The 23635-nt window shown below is 46.9% G+C and overlaps 1 protein-coding gene across 3 annotated transcripts in view; it reads left to right on the top strand.

Moving 5' to 3' along the window:
- Nucleotides 1-23635, top strand: part of haus5 (HAUS augmin-like complex, subunit 5) — a 158042-nt gene that overhangs the window by 118689 nt on the left and 15718 nt on the right. For 2 of the 3 annotated variants that reach the window (XM_063038908.1, XM_063038909.1), the window contains exon 20: nucleotides 1780-10760. In XM_063038908.1, coding sequence (XP_062894978.1) covers nucleotides 1780-1939 — 160 coding nt within the window. In that variant the 3' untranslated portion in view covers nucleotides 1940-10760. Of the gene's footprint in view, nucleotides 1-1779; nucleotides 10761-23635 lie in introns of those variants that run through there. The other variant, XR_010016715.1, reaches the window with a different exon arrangement.

The following is a 23635-nucleotide window of genomic DNA, read 5'->3' as shown; positions in this document are numbered from 1 at the left end:
ATCCTGCATCTTCCAAATTGCTTCCAGAAACTCCAGCTATTGTTGCTCTGCTGTCATCCCTGCCAGTGTCCCCTTCCAATCATCTTTGGCTAACTCCTCTCTCATACCTCTGTAATTCCCTTTACTCCACTGTAATACTGATAATCTGATTTTAGCTCCTCCCTCTCAAATTGCAGGGTGAGGTCTTTCATATTACGAACACTAACCTCTACTGGTTCCTTTACCTTAAGCTCTTTAATTAGTTCCTGTTCATTGTCAATGCAGAATAGCTGCACTAAAAGGCCAACTTGTAGGTATTCTTCAAATTCTCTCTCTTGGGTCCAGCACAAACCATATTTTCCCAATCTTGCTTGGTATTGAAATCCCCCATGACATCTCCTCAGTTTCCTATATGAGCCGAATTCAGCTCCCAGGATTCCCACATGTCACACTAAGAACCCAACACAGCCCCTGGAGCCATTCTCTCTGCCCTAACTGTGGATGAATGAAAAGAAACCTACCATAGACGTACCTTGCCGAAGCCTGTTTTCACCAAAGCTTGATGAGCCAAAGTCTCCCCACTTCACTCACATAATGGCTGCTCTGCACGTCCCTGGCTTTTTTTTATTTGCCTTTGTTGATGCATGAGGTCTCGTGCGCTGATTCAAAGTACATTTATAATGGAAGTATTTACGCAGTCTGAGATTAATCTTCCCACAGGCAGCCACGAAACAAAGATGACCATGAAACACATTCAAAGAAAAACATCAAACACACCCACATGTAAAAAAAAACAAATTGCGCAAATGTCAAAGAAGAAGCACGAATGAGAAACACAGGACACAAAACACAATCCACAAAGTCATCGAAAGAGCCCAGGCACATTCAGTTCAGCTCAGTGTAGTGCTGTGTCGCTTGTTATCTGCAGGCCACCCTGATCAAAATAGCAACAAGGATGTTGCCGGGACTTGAGAAACTCAGTTACAGAGAAAGGTTGATAAGTTGGGACTTTATTCCCTGGAGCGTAGAAGAATGAGGGGAGATTTGATAGAGGTATATAAAATTATGATGGGTATAGATAGAGTGAATGCAAGCAGGCTTTTTCCACTGAGGCAAGGGGAGAAAAAAACCAGAGGACATGGGTTTAGGGTGAGGGGGGAGAAGTTTAAAGGGAACATTGGGGGGGCTTCTTCACACAGAGTGGTGGGAGTATGGAATGAGCTGCCAGATGAGGTGGTAAATGCGGGTTCTTTTTTAACATTTAAGAATAAATTGGACAGATACATGGATGGGAGGTGTATGGAGGGATATGGTCCGTGTGCAGGTCAGTGGGACTAGGCAGAAAATGGTTCGGCACAGCCAAGAAGGGCCAAAAGGCCTGTTTCTGTGCTGTAGTTTCTATGGTTTCTAAAAGAAGTGAGCAGAAACACACCATAACATGAACTACGGAGAGTCGCATTCACAAACTGTGTTGACTAAACTTTGCCAAGATCTCGGGCTCCGCACCATCCTCCAAAAACATCAAGGAAGAGACAGACCGTTTGAATGCAGGGACCTTCCCTCTGGGAGCAGCAAGCAAGAGGTGGGGAGAGAGAGAGACCATCACACACAGACACCGTCCTGCTGCAGCAGTGAGCAAGAGGCTGTTAGATGGCACTGAACACCCAGTCGGCAAGAACTGGAGTTGATTATGGGGCAACATTGTTAAAGACTTGGATGAGTGGTGAAAGAGTGGGGTGGGGATTGTGGTAACACAACCGCTGGGAAGCACTGACGGCCGTTTTCTCTCTTACCCTGCAGGTGGGAGCAGCCTGCCCAGTTCCTAGTGCCCTGGGTGAAGAAGGAGGGGAGGAACGTGCAGGACTGGCTGCAGCGGTGGAGTCAGCTGGTGCAGAGGAGCCAAGACTACTGCCGGGAGCTGGAGAGGCAGAGACCCCCAGCTGCCCGGGACCCCTGCTAAGGCGGGCTGTAAACCTCCACCCCTGCCCATCGTCCACCATACCCCACTGCCCACACACACAACTCTTCCCTGCCACATTCCACGCATTCTCCTTCACTCCCCAGCAGGCTTGGGCAGTGTGAGCTGCCTCCCAATGGGGACGACTGTGTCCAGTGGTCCCGGCAATAAAAGGTTGAAGGCATCAGGAAGTCTGAGTGGATCTGTGCGAGTGGTGGTGAGGAGAGGGCTATCTGCTGCGCTGCAGGATGTGTGATGAGGGGCGAGCGAAGCTGTTTGAAGCCATCGAGTAGTTGAGAGATCCATTGTATGTGGTCTGTCACTCCCGCTGAATGAGGACCCCACACTTGTCCTTTTCCACTCACCCACTGTGGTGGAGAGATGAGAGAGCACAGGCGCTGGAGACAATAAGGTGCAAGGTCATTGGTACTTTGTGAGGTCAGGAGTTCATCTTATTGTAGGTCAGTGTGGAAATAGGGTAGGGGAGTTGAAATGGTCTGTAACTGAGAGCTGGGAATGGCTGTGGTGGACAGGATCTAGGAACTGCATGGGACGGTTGTCCAGTCTCACTAGCATCAAGGAGGCCTCATCCAGAGCATACAATACAGCGGGCGAGGTTGGTGGAGGTGCGCGTGAATCGCTGCCTCATCTGAGAGTGCCGTTTAACACCCTGGACGGTGGGGAAAGAGGAGATGTCAATTCAGCTGTGAGGGCTGAGGGAAAGTTTTAATTATTTACAGATACAATGTGGAACAGGCCCTTCGAGCACCTAGCATAATCACAGGACAATGTACAATGACCAGTTAACCTATTAACCGGTAAGTTTTTGGACTTTGGGAGGAAACCCATGTGGCTCACAGGAAGAATCTGCAAGCTTGGAATTCCAGAGGTTGCTGGAATTCCAACACTCCGAGTTGTATGTGCCAAGAGTTAGGAAGTGGTCCCTGTGAAAGGCGGTAGGGGAGGCTAGTGGGGTGAAAGTTGAGAGCTAGGGGATCCCTGTCTCTATTCAGTTTGGAGGGAGATTAGGTGAGAGTAGTATCAGGGTAATGGCAAGAGCATGGTCCCTGCACCCTGGCTCCAGGAAAGCAACACTTCCTGAATAGGGAAATCATTTCAGGTATCCTGGAGTGGAAAGGCTCGCAGAACAGTACAGCACAGGAACAGGCCCCTGCATCCATGATGCCTGTGCCAAACACTATGCCAAAATAAACTAAATCCGTTCCGCCTGAGGGATTCATATCCCTCCATTCCTACATATTCATGTGTCTCCACCACCACGCTGGCAGCACATTCCAGAATCTTGCACCACACATCTCTTAAACTTTCCTCCTCTCACCATAAGGATGTACCTCTAGTATTTGACATTTCAAGAATCAAGATTCTTTAATATCATTGCCTGTACACAAGTGTAAGAGTGACATAATTGTTACTCCAAATCTGAAGCAGTGCAAAATCACAAAGAGCTCAGTAATAATAATAAATATAAATACGTATGAAGCTTGTATACAGTACTGAGATTGATGCTAGGCTGTACTGATGGGAAATAATAAAGTAGTGGTGGGATTAGTGGGTGAAGGTGTTGATCAGTCTTACTGCTTGGAGAAAGTAACATTTTGAGTCTGGTGGTCCTGGTTTGGGTGCTACGTAGCCTCCTCCCTGCTAGGAGTAGGACAAACAGACCATGAGCAGGTGGGTTACTGGCCCTTTTCCAGCACCTTTCTGCATACGTGTCTGTGATAGTGAGTAGTTTGGTGCTAGTGATGTGTTGGCAGTTTTGACTACCCACTGTAGAACTTTCCTGTCCACCACAGTACAGTTTCCGTACCGCACCTCTACGTTTTCTACTGCACATCTGTTAAATGATGTGAATATAGATGTGCAAAGTCCAGCTCTCTTCAGCCTCCTCAGAGAACAGAGGAGTTTTTTGACTGTGTAGGATGTGAGAGATTGTGTGTGATGTACTCTCCCAGGAGTTTGAAACCATTCAGTTTCCACTGCTGTCAAATGACACTGGTGAATCATGGTGACGTGTTGCAGGCTGCTTACAGATCTTCTAAATATACTTCTGAGTTACTCTCACTGCATTCTGCAGTCTGTAATTTCTCCTTAAGCAACATACTTTTGAACTGTCTTAATGAACCAGTGATTTCACGATCTTGTGAACATCTCGGCAGACTTGACTGTCAAGCATGCAGGTACAGCACTTTTAATTGGATGAAGGTCCATTGCCATGACTGACAGAGAGGGAGGAGGGAAGGACTCTACGCCAAGGTAAAATGCAGAGGAATGAAACACAGCATCTTGTTAACAACTGAACAGTCACTGGAGAACAAGGCTGAGGGCCTAAGGGTAAGATTGCTGTATTGGAGGGATTGCACCTGTTGTGTATTAAATATGTCAGTAATATTTGAGTAATCTTGTAACAATAATTCAATCTTGTTTCAATAATTGATTAGGTTATACTATATGTATTAAAAAGTGAATACATATGTCATCACACTACCACATGATATGTATGCATCTCACTTAAAGTAAACCCGAAGTTAGATTCATATTTGGGACTCTTGTATCGTCCTTTGAATTAGTTTAATGTTTTGAAGTTACAATACATAATAGCTGCATTCTGTGTTTTACGGAGACATGGCTTCTCAATACACCGGATGGACCGAACTGATTTGGAGAAGGCAAAAGTTGGGGGTCTGGTTTCATGATGAGCTCTTTGTGGTGCTATGATGCAGGAGTCTTGTTCCCCCTGACCTGGGACATCTGATGATTAAGTGCCGATATTTCTACTTGCTAAGAGAATTCTTCCTTTGTGATCCTGACTGCAGTTTACATACCACCAAATGCAGGTATTTGATGTACTGAGTGCCATAATTAGCAAACAAGAAACAGCCTACACTGACACCTTTCAAATCATCGTCGGGCTCTTCAAGCAGGCTTGTTTGAAGAAAACTGCCCAATTATCAACATATCAACTACAGCACCAGTGGTCCCAAAGTGCTTGACAACTGCTATACTGTGATAAGGAATGCCTGCTGTTCTATTCCTAGACTGCATTTCAGAAAATCTGATCATTTGGCTGTACTTCTACCTGCATACAGACAAGCTAAAGAGCAAGGCTCCAGAGATGAGGACAACAAAGAGGTGGCCATGGGAGGCTGAGGAGTGGCTGTGAGATTGCTTTCAGTCAGTAGATTGTGTTGTTCAACGACTCATCATGGTTGTCACGGACTTTATAAAAACAGTTGTAGGCGAGTGTGTCCCCATAAAAACATTCTGCCTTCCCCAACCAGAAACCCTAGATGAACCATGAGATGCGCAATCTGCTGAGGGTCAGATCAGTGGCATTCAAGACTGGCGACCATATTAAATGCAAGAGGTCCAGGTGTGATTTTCAGAAAGCTGCCTCACATGTAAAATGGCAATTCCAGACAAACTTGACTCACTCATAGCTCAACAGCTGTGGCAGAGCCTAAATGCCATCATCTCCTACAAAGTGAAACCAGATGACATAGGTGACAACAAGACTTCATTCACAGATGTTCTCAAAATCTTTCATGCTGACTTTGACCATCAAAGTGTGGAGGCACCTTCATGAACTCCTTGTGATTTTGATCTCTGAGACCAACGTGAGAGCATACTTCAGGGGAATGAACCCACGGAAATCATCTGGCCCAGTCAAGATACCTGGAAAAGTACTAAAGACCTGTGCTGATCAACTGGCAGGAATGTTCACCAAGATCTTTAACCTCTTGCTTTTGCAGTCTGAGATGCCCGTTTGCTTCAACAGGCTTCAATTATTCCAGTGTCTGTGAAGAACCTGCACCAGTGACTGTCATCCAGTAGCACTTACATCCACTGCAATACTTTGAGAGGTTAGTGATGAAACATGTCAACAACTGCCTGAGAAGCCACTTGGATCCACTTCAATTTGTCTACTGGCACAACAGGTTCACTGCAAATGCCATTTCACTGGTTCTTCACTCAACCCTGAAACGTCTGGACAGCAATGATAAGTACACCAAGAAGTTCTTTGTTGACGTCCCCTCAAAACTAATCAATAAGCTTCAAGTCGTAATCCTTAATATCTCCTTGTGCAACTGGATCCTCAATTTCCTCACTTGCAGACCCCAGTCTGTTTGGATTGGCCACAACATCTCCTCCACAATCTGTATCAGCACAGGTGCACCACAAAGCTGTTTGCTTATTCTCTCTGCTCTACTTGGTTTACGCTTATGACTGTGTGGCTAAGCACAGCTCCAATGCCATACACAAGTTGGCTGAAAACATCACTGTCATCAGCTGAATCAAAGGTGGTGATGAATCAGCATCTAAGAGGGAGATTGAAAATCTGGCTGAGTGGTGCCACAACAACAACCTCTCACTCAGTGTTAACAAGACCAAGGAGATGATTATTGACTACAGGAGAAGGAAACAGAAGGTCTCATTGGGGGATCAGAGGTGGAGGGAGTCACCAACTTTAAATTTCTCGGTGTTATCATTTTAGAGGATCTCCTGGGTCCAGCAGGTTGATGCAATTACAAAGAAAGTACAGCAGCACCTCTAGTTTTTCAGAAGTTTGCGAAAATTTGGCATGTCATCTAAAACTTTGACAAACTTCTATAGATGCATAGTGGAGAGTATATTGTCCGGTTGCATCATGGCCTGGTATGGATACACCAATATCCTTGTATAAAAAAGCGTAGAAAATGCAATGGAACCGTCCAATCCACCACAGGTAAACACGTCTATGCAGACTACCATTGAGCATATCTATTCAGAGTGCTGTCATAGGAAAGGAGCACCCATCATCAAGGACCAAGACCATCCAGGCCATGCTTTCTTCTCGCTGCTGCCAGGAGGCAGGAGGTAGGAGGTACAGGAGCCTCGGGACTCAAAACCACTAGGTTCAGTTATTACTCCTCAAACATTAGGCTCTTGAGTCATCTGGGACAACTTCCCACAACCTATGGGCTCACTTTCAAGGAAAGTGAAATGTTCTTGATATTTACAGTTTATTTAATTATTTCTTTATTTATTTATTATTATTATTTGGTCATATATAGGAGCAGAATTAGGCCATTTGGCCCATCGATTCTGCTCAGCCATTTCATCATGGCTGATCTATTTCCTTTTCAGCCACAATCTCTTGCCTTCTCCCCATATCCCTTCATGCCCTGACTAAACAAGAACTGCTTCTTCCTTAAATATACCCAGTAACTTGGCCTCCACAGCCACCTCAGTAGTGAATTTCACAGGTTCACCATTCTCTAGCTAAAGAAATTCCTCCTCATATCTGTCCTAAATGACGTTCCTCTATTCTGAGGCTGTGTCCTTTGGTCTTAGACTCTCCCACCATAGGATACATCCACTCTATCAAGGCCTTTCAACATTTCCCACCCCCACCCCACTTTTGGATTTCAGTGAATACAGGCCCCGAGCTATCAAAGACTCCTCATGTGACAAGCCTTTCAATCCCAGGATAATTTTCATGAACCTCCTTTACACCCTCTCCAATGTCAGCATATCCTTTCATCGATGAGATCATAGTACATAGAAGCAGAATTAGGCTATCTGGCCCATCGAGTCTGCCCCGCCATTCAATCATGGCTGATCCTATTTTTTGGTATCTTCTCAACTCCAGTTCCTGGCCTTCCCCCTCATAGCCTTTGATGCCATGTCCAATCAAGAACCGATCAATCTCTGCCTTAAATACACCCAACGATCTGGCCTCCACAGTAGCATGTGGCAACAAATGCACCATTCTTTGGCTAAAAAAATTTATCCGCATCTCTGTTTTGAAAGGGTGCCCCTCTATCCTGAGGCTGTGCCCTCTTGTCCTGGACTCTCCCGCCATGGGAAACATCCTTTCCTCATCTACTCTGTCTCGGCCTTTCAACATTTGCAAGTTTCAATGAGATTCCCTCCTCATCTTTCTGAATTTCAGCGAGTACAGACCCAGAGCCATCAAACGTTCCTCATATGATAACCCTTTCATTCCTGGAATAATCCTTGTGAACCTCCTCTGGATCTTCTCCAATGCCAGCATATCTTTTCTAAGATGAGGGACCCAAAACTGTTCACAATATTCAAGGTGAGGCCTCACCAGTGCCTTATAAAGCCTCAGCATCACATCCTTGCTCTTGTATTCTAGACCTCTTGAAATGAATGCTAACATGGCATTTGCCTTCCTCACCACTGACTCAACCTGCAAGTTAACCTTCAGGGTGTTCTGCACAAGGATTCCCAAGTCCCTCTGCATCTGAGATTCCTAGATTTTCTCCCCATTTAGAAAATTGTCCACACATTTATTTCTACTACCAAAGTCCATAACCATGTATTTTACAACATTGTATTTCATTTGCCACTTTCTTGCTCATTCTCCTAATCTGTCTAAGTTCTTCTACAGCTTACCAGCCACTTCATCAATCTTTGTATCATCTACAAACTTGGCAACAAAGCCATCTATTCCATTATCTAAATCATTTACATACAGCATAAAAAGAAGTGGTCCCAACACCGACCCCTGCGGAACACCACGAGTCACTGGCAACCAACCAGACAGGATCCTTTTATTCCCACTTGCTGCCTCCCACCAACCAGCCAATGCTCTAACCATGTTAGTAACTTCCCTGCAATACCATGGGCTCTTAACTTGGTAAGCAGCCTCATGTGTGGCACCTTGTCAAAGGCCTTCTGAAAGTCAAATATACAGCGTACACTGCAACCCCTTCATCTATCCTACTTGTAATCTCCTCAAAGAATTCCGGTAGGTTCATCAGGCAGGATTTTCCCTGAAGGAAACCATGCCGACTTTGTCCTATCTTGTCCTGTGTTACCAAGTACTCCATCAACTCATCCTTAACAATTGACTAACATCTTCCCAACCACTGAGGTCAGGCTAACTGGTCTATAATTTCCTTTCTGCTGCCTTCCTCCTTTCTTAAAGAGTGGAGTAACATTTGCAATTTTCCAGTCCTCTGGCACCATGCCAGAGTCTAATGATTTTTGAAAGATAATTTCTAATGCCACTACAATCTCTAACGCTACCTCTTTCAGAACCCTAGGGTGTGTTTCCTTTGGTCCAGGTGACCTATGTACCTTTAGGTCTTTCAGCTTTTTGAGCACCTTCTCCCTTGTAACAGTAACTGCACTCACTTCTCTTCCTTCACACACTACAAAATCAGGCATACTGCTATTGGCTTCCACAGCGAAGACTGATGCAAAATACTCATTTAGTTCATCAGCCATCTCCTTGTACCCCATTATTACTTCTCCTGCCTCGTTTTCTACTGGTCCTATATCCACTCTCGTTTCTCTTTTATTCTTATACCAACAGGGCCACCACAGCCCCCTCTGCCTACCTGCCTATCCTTTTGATACAATGTGCATCCGGGAACATTAAGCTTCCACTACAACCTCCTTTCAGCCACAGTTCACTGCTCACAACATCATACATGCCAATCTGCAACTTCATCTACCGTATTATTATTTGTTTTAATTTTTTTTCTCTTTCTTTCTGTACTTGCACAGTTTGTTGTTTTTTTTTGCATATTGGTTGATTGCTTCCCCTGTTGGATATGGTCTTTCATTGATTCTATTATGGTTCTTTTATTTCCTGTGAAGATGAATATATATGTACTTTGATAATAAATTTACTTTGAATTTTGAGCTGCTGATGTAAAAAGGGGTGTGGGTGGTGTGAGTTCTCCTGAAGTCAATAGCCATCTCCGTTGTCTTTTTGACATTAAGGAAGAGGTTATTTACTTGGCACCAGGACTTGAGTTCTTCCCCTCCTCTCAGTAGGCCCTATCGTTATTGGTGATGAGACTCACCACTATCGTGTCATGATGTGATTGCTCAGCTGTTTGGCTGTGTAGTCATGTGTAAGCAGATCATACAGCAGCCCTAAACTTAGGAAAGCTCCATTTGATAAGATTAGGGTAGATTGGGAACAGGAATTGGGGCTTACCATTTCTGTGGATGATTGGGGGCAGATTTTACAATTAGTTAATACTTCCTCTATTTGTGCTAAACATTCCCTAATTCAATTTAAAGTGGTTCATAGAGCACATATGTCCAAAGATAAGTTAGCGCGTTTTTACTCGCATATTAATCCTTTCTGTGATAGATGTTCGGGGCAGATAGCCTCTTTAACTCATATGTTTTGGTCTTGCCCTACTTTGGAAACTTTTTGGAGAGATATTTTCAATATTATTTCTAAGGTATTAAATATAGATATCTCTCCTCACCCTATTACTGCTATCTTTGGACTACCTAAAATTTCTAGTAATCTTTCCCCTTCAGCCCGTAGAATGATTGCATTTCTTACTTTAATGGCGAAAAGATGTATTTTACAACATTGGAAAGAACTTAATGCTCCAACTACCTTTTTTTGGTTTTCTCAGACGATTTTATGTTTGAATCTGGAGAAAATTAGAAGTAACCTTTATGATTCTTCATTTAAATTTGAACAGATTTGGGGACCTTTTATTCGATATTTTCATTTAATGTAATATTTACCCTTCTTGTTTTTTCTTCACTGTTTTAATGGAGGTCGGGATTGAGGACGTGATTTTAAGTTTAACTCTGTTTGGTTTCAAGTTAGCCCATTGCTTTGCTTTGCTTTTAGTTAGTTGCACGGTGGGTTTTTTTTTTGGGGTTTTTTTTCTTTTTTTTCCATTGATATATATAAAATCTAGTATACTATTATGTTATCTTGGTTTCTTATGCTTAAATTACATTGTTTGTAGTATTTTCTTTTTGGTGTTGTTATCTTTTGGAATTTTATTATACTTTAACATTGTATTAATGTTTATATGGCTTACCTTTTTTGTATACTTACTCAATAAAAAGATTTAAAAAGAAAGAAAGATCATACAGCAGCCCTGGGGGCACCCATGTTGAGGATGATGGGGAGGGAGTTGGCATGGTGACTGTCTAATCATTAGGAAGTTCAACACCAAGTTACACAGTGGTGTGTTTAGACAGAGGAGCAGGAATTTGTTTACCAGGGTCTGTGGGACAAAAGTGTTGAGTACCGAACTGCAATCCAGAAACAGCATTCTGACATAAATGTCCTTGTTTTCTAGATGTCAAGGCCAAGTGAATGACAGATGCTTGGCATCTGTCGCAGAGTGATTCTGTCAGTAGGCAAATTTGTGAGTGTGGAATGTGTTAGGCCTGGAGTTTTTGATATGTGCTTTATCATCCGTGGCTTTTCCCCTTTTCAACGTTGGAGAAAAGATTCTGACTCTATACTCTCTCTCTGCCTCTCATAGTCTCACTCACTTCTACCACTTCTCCCCTCAGCCTCTGCCATTCCTGAGAAAACAACCCAGGTTAGTCCAACCTCTCCTTATAGCTCATACCCTCTAATGCAGGCAGCATCCTCGTAAACCTCTTCTACACCCTCTCCAAAGCCTCCGCGCCCATTCTGTAACAGGGCGACTAGAAATGCACACAGAATTCCAAGTGCAGCCTGACCAGAGTTTAATACAACTGCAACAGCCATCTTCCTCTTGAGAGCAGATGTGGAGGAGACAAAGTAACTGGGAGAGAGGGATTTGATTAATTCCCCTCCCCATCCCCATCTGGGCCTGTACTTGCTGGAATTTAGGAGAATGGGTGTGGGGATGGGGATCTCATTGAAACCTATTGAATGTTGAAAGGACCAGAGGGCACAGCCTCAGAATAGAGGAATGTCCGTTTACAACAGAGCTGAGGAATTTCTTTACCCAGAGGATGGTGAATCTGCTGAATTCATTGTCGCAGGCAGGTGTGGAGGCCAGGTCACTGGGTGCATTTAAGGAGAAGATTGATAGGTTCTTGATTTATCAGGATGTCAAAGGATACGGGGAGAAGGCAGGAGAATGGGATTAAGAGGAAAGTGGATCAGCCATGATGAAATGGCAGAGCAGACTCGATGGGTCAGATGGCCTAATTCTGCTCCTATATCTTATGGTCTTAACTCTGTAGCCCCCTCTAGCCCTTATCTCTCCTGAACTCTAGCCCCTACACACTCCCTGTCTCTGTCTCTCTCAATCCCTCCTCCCCTATTCCCCTCCCCATATCTGGGTCCTGCTCTGGCCCTGACCCCCTTCCTGCCTCTGTCACACCCTCTGGCCCCTAAGCCCCTTCCCCATCTCTGTGACCCTCTCTGATGCATTTCTATATGAGCAATCCCTTCCAATGCCTGCTGCAACGTGTATGTGTGTGTTTGTGTGTACTTGAATATATGTCCCATTCTCCCAGTGAGGGTCTATGTGAGAGATTCCCCAGTGAGAGAGTTTGTGTGTGTGTGTGTGTGTGGGATTCCCTGTGAGGGGGGTATGTATGTGTGTTGTGTGTTTGCTGGGGAGGGGTTGTACGCCCCATAATTCCAGTTTCCTTCCACATTCCAATGATGAGCAGAATGGCTCTGTGAATCCCCCTCTAATGTGTGTGGGTGAAGGGTAGAATTGGGGGTGGGGTAGTGTTGAGGCTCCTTATGACAATCAGCCTGGGCTAGAGAGCCACAAGGGACTTGTTCTCCTTTGGGCTAGCATCGCAGCACTGGGCCAAAGGGCCTCTCTGTCATTATAAGTTGGGTGGACGTAGGTCTGAGGAGGGTGAAGAGCAGAGGGGGAATGTTTCCACTCAGAGTGACCATTTCACTTGTGGGGGAGCTTTGACCGAGGGGGGAGGGTTTCAAGATTAAAGATGCGGCCACAGAGGGGCGGGGTGATTCTCTGCAATTCCCAACAGCCCAGAGTTGTGCAGGTCCAACATTGATTTAATTTAGTTTGGGATACAGCACTGAACAGGTCTTTCCAGCCCAGCAGCCAGTTTAAGCCTAGTCTAATCATGGGACAATTTACAATGACCAACTAACCTACTAACTGGTACAACTGTGGAATTTGGGAGGAAACCTACGCACACATGGGAACAATGTACGGAACTGAAATCTGAACTCCGATACCCCGAGCTGTTGTAGTGCAGTGCTAACCACTACGCTACCATAGTGCCCTATAATCCATAAACATGTTTGGCTCGTAACTTTGTATTTCTTTGTTCCATTGTGAGTGTCTGCAAGAGAGTGATTCTCATGGAGGTTTACAGTATGTACTTTGATCATAAATTTACTTTGGCTTTCAAATCTTTCTATCCATTGCAGCTGACCAACCACGTTGTCTGGCAGATCGTTCCATGTACAGACTATCCACTCAGTTGACCCTCAGCTTCGCTTTAAACCTTTCCAATTTCACCTTAAACCTGTGCCCTTTAGTTCTTAATTCCTCTACGCTAGGGAAAAGAATGTGTCCACTGCCCCTCATAATGTTATAAACCTCGTTTTCCATAAGCTTGCTTTAGGTTGCATCTGGAAATTCCAGTTGGTGGACAATTTCCCTCCACGCCACTCTGACGTATTGGGAAATCATGTCCTCGGCAGATTACAGCAGTGGTTTGCCTTTGCCTTCTACCGGATGTGTTTAAAGAGGACGCCACCTCTTGCAGTGGATGACTAGGACATCTAAGTGCCTTGTCGTGCTCTTAGCACTCCACCAACACCTGCTGGCCTGCCTTCTTGACTGTTGGAGCATTAATCGGTCTCCTCGGCTCCATCTGCCAGGGCCAGACATCACACGCTGGGATAGATAGATCCCCCACTTCACCGAGGGTCGAAGAACCGTCGGCTACCCTCACCTGGTTTGGCCCGACTGCCGAGAAGGTTTACTGGGGTGTGGCTGCTGCGCGTGTTACAGCTACTTGGAGCCACAGGTGAGAGCTGAGCGCCAGGTGGGGACCAAACGGGGACGAGCTGTCCTAAAGAGGGCACGGCAGGCTCCCCACCAGAGGTGCTACCCCTCCCTAGACACCCCATACACCCCTTACCATAAGGCCATAAGATATAGGAGCAGAATTAGACCATTTTAGAATTAGAAGAGTAGACAGATGAAGGGTCCCGGTCCGAAACGTCGACTGTTTACTCTTTTCCATAGATGCTGCCTGGCCCGCTGCGTTCCTCCAGCATTTTTTGTGTGTTACTATAACGACCTTGTGCTTCTTGCAACAGTCTCTAATCTCTCTACAAATTCGTTCCTCTAAACCCCACAGTCTGCTGGGAGGTTTGTAGGTTTTCCACCCTTTGTCATTGGTACCTACATGTACCAATTCTCACCCTCCTACTTTAGAATACTGGGGACCCGATCTGAGATGTCCTGGACCCTGGCACCCGGAATATACCATCCAAAAATCTTGGAGCCTCTTTTCTGTTCCCCTAACTGACAAATCCCCTATCAACACAGCCTCTTTTCTGTTCCCCTAACTGACAAATCCCCTATCACCAAAGCCAGAGATCTGACTGCTGTGCCCGCTAGGTCATCACCCCAAAGGTATCCAAAATGGTATACCTGTTGTTGAAACGGATGGCTGCAGGGGTACTCTGCCTTTCCCCTGTCAGCCAGTCTCTGTCCTGCACCCTGGGTGTAACTACCTCTATATATGTTCTATCTATATCCCCGTCAGCCTCCCAACTGATCCGGAGTTCATCCAGTTCCAGCTCCAGTTCCTCAATACATAGTGCTAGAAGCTGCAGCTGGATGCACTCCTCACTAGTGAAGTCATCAGGGACACTGGAGGTCTCCCTGCCTTTCCACATGGCACAAGAGGAGCATTCAGCTCTCCTGCCTGGCATCCCTCCTGTTTTAACTGTGCAAATATAAAGAAGGAAGCAATAAATAAACCGGAAAAATATTCAACCAACACACATCAAAGTTGCTGGTGAACACAGCAGGCCAGGCAGCATCTCTAGGAAGAGGTACAGTCGACATTTCAGGCCGAGACCCTTCATCAGGACTAACTGAAGGAAGAGTTAGTAAGAGATATTTTCAACCTACAGCTTTTTCGCCTTCTCTCTCACAAGCCTCTCCTCGCTGAAACCTTGAAGAGCTAAAACCTCAAATAACCACTCTAACACTGTCCGCTCCAATCGAGGATGATGAATCTGTGAAATCCATTGCCACAGACTGCTCTGAAGTCCAAGTCATTAAAACCAGAGTTTGATCATTTTTTGAATCAGTAGGGGCATCAGGTTATGGGGAGAAGGCAAGAGAATGGGGATGAGGGGAAAAATAAATCAGCTACGATTGAATCGTGGACAGACTCGATGGGCCGAATAGCCTAATTCTGCTCCCCATGTCTTATGACCTTTATAGTCAAGCAAAAATTGAGTTTGTCGAAACAGCGTTCTCTATCAATAATTGGGAATAATGTGGTCATTGGGTGCGAGGTGCGTTCAGGACTGCTGTTCTTGGGCGGGTGTGTCCTGTTCCCTACTCCACTGCCTCGGTAATCACCAGGGAAGGTCTTTCAGTTTATCTGGGGGGTCTATGGTGAAGCGAGTCTCAGGGTCATGGTATACAAGTCCCCTGAGAATGGGGGCAAAAGAGTACCCAACGTTGCCCTCATCCTGATTACCGCATGTGGTGTGTGGATTCAAAGTTGGTGGGTACCAAGATTCGCAGAGGTTCTCTCTGCCAGTGGTGTTGCCAGCAATGGGTGGCCCCAGTCAGCTGGACATTGTCGTACTTCCCCTTTATGGAAGAGTTCATCCAGACCAAAACCTTTGACCACAGGTCCATCGGTCGGTGGTCAGCATACAGCATCCCACAGACTCTGCGCGATAGGGCTTGCTGGAGATCGTGGAGCAGCTCCTGAGCAAACGGTCCAAACGTTAACAGGACTAGAATGTAAAGGTTACGCGCAGTTTCGTCTTTGATATATCTGTTTTAATGCAAATAAAGTCTATTTTGCAAATATAAAAATATCCCGGCGAAGAGCGAAATGGGGTCCCGGTACGTTTAGGCAGCGGGAAACGGGCCCCGGTGGGCTTAGGGAGTTTATGCTAGCCTTGGATTTCCCCGCAGTTGGGAAAGGAGAAGTTAGTTGCCGAGGCTGACAGTCTCCGCCCAGGACTTCCTTTGTGTGCTCTGTGACTTGCACAGAGCCGGACCGCTGACTATTCTGCCTGAAACCTCGGTCAAGCAACGGCGACGATCGAGTTCACCGTCATGTTAAGGACCAGCTTCCCAGCCCTGCTCATCTTCTCCACCCTTCTGGGTAAGGTCATTCCTTCCTGTATGATACCCCTCTCCATCTCTGTGACTCTGTCTGTCCCCTACATTCCTCCCTGTTTCTGTAACCCTTTCTGGCCCCTACATCCCTCCCTGTTTCTGTAACCCCTTCCGGCCCATACACCCCTCCCAGTCTCTGTAAACCCCTCTGGCCCCTACATCCCTCCCTGTTTCTGTAACCCCTTCTGGCCCCTACACCCCTCCCCATCTCTGTAAATCCCTCCCTGTTTCTGTAAACCCCTCTGGCTCCTACATCCCTCCCGGCACCTACACCCCTCCCAGTCTCAGTCAACCCCTCCGGCCCCTACACCCCTCCCTGTTTCTGTAACCCCTTCTGGCCCCTACATCCCTCCCGGCACCTACACCCCTCCCAGTCTGTCAACCTCTCCGGCCCCTACATCTCTCCCTGTTTCTGTAACCCCTTCTGGCCCCTACACCCCTCCCCATCTCTGTAAATCCCTCCCTGTTTCTGTAAACCCCTCTGGCTCCTACATCCCTCCCGGCACCTACACCCCTCCCAGTCTCAGTCAACCCCTCCGGCCCCTACACCCCTCCCTGTTTCTGTAACCCCTTCTGGCCCCTACATCCCTCCCGGCACCTACACCCCTCCCAGTCTGTCAACCTCTCCGGCCCCTACATCCCTCCCTGTTTCTGTAACCCCTTCTGGCCCCTACACCCCTCCCCATCTCTGTAAATCCCTCCCTGTTTCTGTAAACCCCTCTGGCTCCTACATCCCTCCCGGCACCTACACCCCTCCCAGTCTCAGTCAACCCCTCCGGCCCCTACACCCCTCCCTGTTTCTGTAACCCCTTCTGGCCCCTACATCCCTCCCGGCACCTACACCCCTCCCAGTCTCAGTCAACCCCTCCGGCCCCTACACCCCTCCCTGTTTCTGTAACCCCTTCTGGCCCCTACATCCCTCCCGGCACCTACACCCCTCCCAGTCTGTCAACCTCTCCGGCCCCTACATCTCTCCCTGTTTCTGTAACCCCTTCCGGCCCCTACACCCCTCCCAGTCTCTGTAAACCCCTCTGGCCCCTACATCCCTCCCTGTTTCTGTAACCCCTTCAGGCCCCTACACCCCTCCCTGTCTCTGTAACCCCTTCAGGCCCCTACACCCCTCCCTGTCTCTGTAACCCCTTCAGGCCCCTACACCCCTCCCTGTCTCTGTAAACCCCTCCAGCCCCTACACCCCTCCCAGTCTCTGTAACCCCTTCAGGCCCCTACACCCCTCCCTGTCTCTGTAAACCCCTCCAGCCCCTACACCCCTCCCAGTCTCTGTAAACCCCTTCTGGCCCCTACATCCCTCCCAGTCTCTGTAAACCCCTCCAGCCCCTACACCCCTCCCAGTCTCTGTAAACCCCTTCTGGCCCCTACATCCCTCCCGGCACCTACACCCCTCCCAGTCTGTCAACCTCTCCGGCCCCTACATCCCTCCCTGTTTCTGTAACCCCTTCTGGCCCCTACACCCCTCCCCATCTCTGTAAATCCCTCCCTGTTTCTGTAAACCCCTCTGGCTCCTACATCCCTCCTGGCACCTACACCCCTCCCAGTCTCTGTCAACCCCTCTGGCCCCTACATCCCTCCCGGCACCTACACCCCTCTCAGTCTCTGTCAACCCCTCCGGCCCCTACATCCCTCCCTGTTTCTGTAACCCCTTCAGGCCCCTACACCCCTCCCTGTCTCTGTAACCCCTTCAGGCCCCTACACCCCTCCCTGTCTCTGTAAACCCCTCCAGCCCCTACACCCCTCCCAGTCTCTGTAAACCCCTCTGGCCCCTACATCCCTCCCTGTTTCTGTAACCCCTTCAGGCCCCTACACCCCTCCCTGTCTCTGTAACCCCTTCAGGCCCCTACACCCCTCCCTGTCTCTGTAAACCCCTCCAGCCCCTACACCCCTCCCAGTCTCTGTAACCCCTTCAGGCCCCTACACCCCTCCCTGTCTCTGTAAACCCCTCCAGCCCCTACACCCCTCCCAGTCTCTGTAAACCCCTTCTGGCCCCTACATCCCTCCCTGTTTCTGTAACCCCCCTCAGGCCCCTACACCCCTCCCTGTCTCTGTAAACCCCTCCAGCCCCTACACCCCTCCCAGTCTCTGTAAACCCCTTCTGGCCCCTACATCCCTCCCTGTTTCTGTAACCCCTTCAGGCCCCTACACCCCTCCCTGTCTCTGTAACCCCTTCAGGCCCCTACACCCCTCCCTGTCTCTGTAAACCCCTCCAGCCCCTACACCCCTCCCAGTCTCTGTAACCCCTTCAGGCCCCTACACCCCTCCCTGTCTCTGTAAACCCCTCCAGCCCCTACACCCCTCCCAGTCTCTGTAAACCCCTTCTGGCCCCTACATCCCTCCCAGTCTCTGTAAACCCCTTCTGGCCCCTACATTCCTCCCAGTCTCTGTAAACCCCTCTGGCCCCTACATCCCTCCCTGTTTCTGTAACCCCTTCTGGCCCCTACATCTCTCCCTGTTTCTGTAACCCCTTCCGGCCCCTACACCCCTCCCAGTCTCTGTAAACACCTCTGGCTCCTACATCCCTCCTGGCACCTACACCCCTCCCAGTCTCTGTCAACCCCTCTGGCCCCTACATCCCTCCCGGCACCTACACCCCTCTCAGTCTCTGTCAACCCCTCCGGCCCCTACATCCCTCCCTGTTTCTGTAACCCCTTCTGGCCCCTACACCCCTTCCCGTCTCTGTAAACCCCTCCAGCCCCTACACCCTCCCAGTCTCTGTAAACCCCTTCTGGCCCCTACACCCCTCCCAGTCTCTGTAAACCCCTTCTGGCCCCTACACCCCTCCCAGTCTCTGTAAACCCCTTCTGGCCCCTACACCCCTCCCAGTCTCTGTAAACCCCTCTGGCCCCTACATCCCTCCCAGCACCTACACCCCTCCCAGTCTCTGTCAACCCCTCTGGCCCCTACATCCCTCCCGGCACCTACACCCCTCCCAGTCTCTGTGACCCCATCCAACACCTACACCCCTCCCTACTTCTGTGACCCCATCTGACACCTACACCCCTCCCGGTCTCCGTAGCCCCTACACTCCTCCCTAACAAATGACCCCATTACTCCTTTGTTAACAGTTGTGTCTTTACACCTCCTTCCTTCACTCTCTTCACTCCTCGACCTCCTCCCTTGCAACCCTCCCTCAATGACTGAAAGTTGGAATGTCAGTTCAATTATCTTCTGATAGATTTGTGCCAGAACTGAATGAGACCGCTGAGCCCTCCCAGGAGAAGCAACAGTGGCCGTGCCTCTGGCACTGAGTCTGGCCCTGTGGCTCAGAAGGGTAGGGAACCAAAGAGGATGGCAGCAGTAATACGAGACACTATAGTCAGGGGGACAGACAGGCGATTCTAAAAAGAAGCAAGGATGGTAGTTTGCCTTCCAGGTGCCAGGGTTTGTGATGTTTCTGGGTGTGTCCACAATACCCTGAAAGCAGAGGGTGAGCAGCCAGAAGTCGTGATACATATTGTTACCGACAACATAGGTAGAAAAAGGGCGGAGGTCCTGAAAGCAGAATACAGGGAGTTAGGAAAGAAGCTGAGAAGCAGGATCTCAAAGGTAGTAATCTCGGGATACAATGAGGATAGGAATAGAATGAGGTGGCAGATAAATGTGTGGCTGGAGAATTGGAGCAGGGGGCAGGGATTCCAACTTCTGGATAATTGGGACCTCTTGTGGGGCAGGTGGGAACTATACAAAAGGGCCAGGTTGCACTTGAATCTGAGGGGGACCAATAGTTTTACTAGAGCTCTTGGGAGTGGTTTAAACTAATATGGCAGGGGGATGGGAACCAATATGATAGAGCTGAGGATGAACCAGCAGGTTTGCAGGTAGACGACATAACATAAGGAAGGACAAGTCAATGACTGGGTACAAATGCCGACAGAACGAAGAGTTAAATTGTAGCACAGAGGCAAGATTCAAAAGGGTGAAGAAAGCAAGACTGAAGGTGCTGTATTTTAAGAATAAGGTTGACAAACTCATGGCGCCATTAGAGATCAGTTAGTATGACGTTGTGATCATCACTGAGTCATAGCTGAAAGAAGGCCGTAGTTGGGAGTTTAACATTAAACGATATACTTAGTATCGAAGGGACAGGCAGGAAGGTGTTGGTGGTGTTGTGGCGTTGCTGGTAAGAGATGGAACTACATCTTTAGAAAGAGGTAACATAGGGTCAGAGGATGTTGAATCTTGTGGGTGGAGTTAAGGAACTGCAAGGATAAAAAATAAACATATTGGGAATTATATTTAGGCCTCCAAATAGTAGCCAAGATGTGGGGTTGAGATTGCAAAGGGAGCTGGAAACGGCATTTAATAAGGATAATGTCACAATTGTAATGGGGGGCTTCAATATGCAAGGGGATTGGGAAAATCAGATTGGAGTTGGATCGCAAGAAAGAGAATTTGTTGAATGCCTACGAGATGGCTTTTTAGAGCAGCTTGTGCTTGAGCCTACTCGGGGAAAGTCTATCTTGGATTGGGTGTTGTGTAATAACCCAGATCTTATTAAGGAGCTTAATGTAAAGGCACCCTTAGGAGGCAGTGATCATAATATGCTCATAATCATAAGTCACATGCTGGCGGGGATGACAGCAGAACTGAGGTGGCTGAAGTTTCTGGGAATAGTTCACAAGGCTGAGGATAGATCTGTCCCACAGAAGTGGCAGGGGTAGGCAACTGTGGCTGACAAGAGAAGTTGGGTTAAAAGCCAAGGAAAGAGAGTATAAGATAGCAAAAGTGAGTGGGAAGTTGGATTATTGGGAAGCTATTAAAATCAAACAAAAGACAACTAAAAAAGCTATAAGAAGGAAAAGATGAAATACGAGGGCAAACTAACCAATAATATAAAGCAGGATACCAAAAGTTTCTTCAGATATATAAGGCGTAAAAGGAAGGTGAGAGTTGATATTGAACCACTGGAAAGTGATGCTGGTGAGGGTACAAAGAAATGGCAGATGAACTGAATGGGTATTTTGCATCATTCTCCACTGTGGAAGACACTAGCTATATGCCAGTGGTCCATAAATGTCAGGGAGCAGGAGTGAGTGCTGTTGCTATTAGAAAGGAAAAAGTGCTAGGCAAACTCAATTTTCTTAAGGTGGTTAAGTCACCTGGACCAGATGGGCTACATCCTAGAGTCCTGAGAGAGGTTGCTGAAGAGATAACGGATGCATTGGTCGTGATCTTTCAAGGATCACTTGATTCTAACACGGTCCTGGAGGACTACAAATGTCACTCCACTCTTGTAAGAAGGGAGGAAGCAAAAGAAAAGAAATTATAGGCCAGTTAGCCTAACCTCAGTGGTTGGGAAAGTGTTGGAATCCACTATTAAGGATGAGGTCTTGGGGTACTTGATAAAATAAGTCAAATTCAGCATGGTTTCTATAAAGGGAAATCTTGCCTGTTCGAGTTCTTTGAGGAATTAACAAGCAGGGTTGACAAAGGAGAGGAAGTGGATGTTATTTACTTGGGTTTTCAGAAGGTGTTTGATAAGGTGCCACACTTGAGGCTGCTCAACAAGATAAAATCCAGGAAAGATACTGGCATGGATACTGACAGGAGGCAGTGAGTGGGAATAAAGGGGGCCTTTTCTGGTTGGCTGCCAGTGACTTGTGGTGTTCCTCAGGGATCAGTATTGAGACTGCTACTTTTCACACTGTCAGTGATTTCGATAATAGAATTGATAGCTTTGTGACAAAGTTTACGGATGACATGAAGACAGGTGAAGGGGTAGGTAGTGCTGAGGAAGCAATGCGATTGCAGAAGGACTTAGACAACTTGGAAGAATGGGCAAAAAAAGTGGCAGATAGAATGCAGTGTTGGGAAATGTATGATAATGCATTTTGGTAAAAGAAAAGTAGTGCAGACTATTATCTAAATGGGGAGAAGGCTCAAACATCAGAGAGGGACTTAGGAGTCCTCATGCAAGATGCATAGAAGATTAATCTACAGGTTGAGTCTGTGGTAAAGAAGGAAATGTGATGTTGGCATTTATTTCAAGGGAATAGAATATAAAAGAAGGAGATAATGCTGAGGCACTAGTCAAGCTACACTTGGAGTATTGTCAACTGTTTTGGGTTGATCTGATATGTCAACAAATACACTCAAAAACTTCTATAGATGTACCATGGAGAGCATTCTGACAGGCTGCATCACTGTCTGGTATGGGGGGGCTACTGCACAGGACCGAAAGAAGCTGCAGAGGGTCGTAAATTTAGTTGGCTTCATCTTGGGTACTAGCCTACAAAATACCCAGGACATCTTCAAGGATTATTATTTCTGTTTTTTTGCACAATTTTTAATCTATTCAATATACATATACTGTAATTGATTTACTAATGTATTTATTATTTTATTTTGATTTTTTTCTTCTGTATTATGTATTGCATTGAAATTGAACTGCTGCTGCTAAGTTAACAAATTTCACATCACATGCCAGTGATAATAAACCTGATTCTGATTCATGTCTCAGAAAGGATGTGTTGTCATTAGAAAGAGTCCAGAGGAGGTTCACATAGATGATTCCAGGAGTGAAGGGGTTGACATATAGAAGATAGAAAACCTACAGCACAATACAGACCCTTCAGCCCACAAAGCTGTGCCAAACATGTCCATACTTTAGAAATTACTAGGGTTACCCATAGCACTCTATTTTTCTATGCTCCATGTACCTATCCAGGAGTCATTTAAAAGACCTTATCGTATCCACCTCCACCATCACTGGCAGCCTTTTTCATGCACTCACCACTCTCTGTGTAAAAAAACTTACACCTGACATCTCCTCTGTACCTACTTCCAAGCACTTTAAAACTGTGCCCTCTCATGCTAGCCATTTCAGCCCTGGAGAAAAGCCTCTGACTATCCACATGATCAATGCCTCTCATCATCTTATACACCTCAATCAGGTCACCTCTCATCCTCCATCGCTCCAAGGAGAAAAGGCTGAGTTCACACAACCTATTCTCATAAGGCATGCTCCCCAATTCAGGCAACGTTCTTGTAAATCTCCTCTACACCCTTTCTATGTTTTCCACATCCTTCCTGTAGTGAGGCGACCAGAACTGAGCACAGTACTCCAAGTGGGGACTGACCAGGGTCCTTATAGCTGCAACATTACCTCTCGGCTCCTAAACTCAATCCCATGGTTGATGAAGGCCAATGCACCGTATGCTTTTTTAACCACAGAGTCAACGTGCACAGCAGCTTTGAGTGTCCTATGGACTTGGACCCCAAGATCCCTCTGATCCTCCACACTGCCAAGTCTTACCATTAATACTATATTCTGTCATCATATTTGACCTACCAAAATGAACCATCTCACACTTATCTGGGTTGTACTCCATCTGCCACTTCTCAGCCCAGTTTTGCATCCTATCAATGTCCAACTGTAACCTCTGACAGCCCTCCACACTATCCACAACACCCCCAAACTTTGTGTCATCAGTAAATTTACTAATGCATCCTCCACTTCTTCATCCAGGTCATTTATAAAAATCACAAAGAGTAGGGTTCCCAGAACAGATCCCTGAGGCACACCACTGGTGACCGATCTCCATGCAGAATATGATCCAACTACAAC

The sequence above is a fragment of the Mobula hypostoma genome, assembly GCF_963921235.1.
Source record: "Mobula hypostoma chromosome 8 unlocalized genomic scaffold, sMobHyp1.1 SUPER_8_unloc_1, whole genome shotgun sequence".
NCBI classification, from domain to species: Eukaryota; Metazoa; Chordata; class Chondrichthyes; order Myliobatiformes; family Myliobatidae; genus Mobula; species Mobula hypostoma.
Note: the sequence above shows the minus strand (reverse complement) of the source record. Positions and strands in the feature narration are given on the sequence as shown.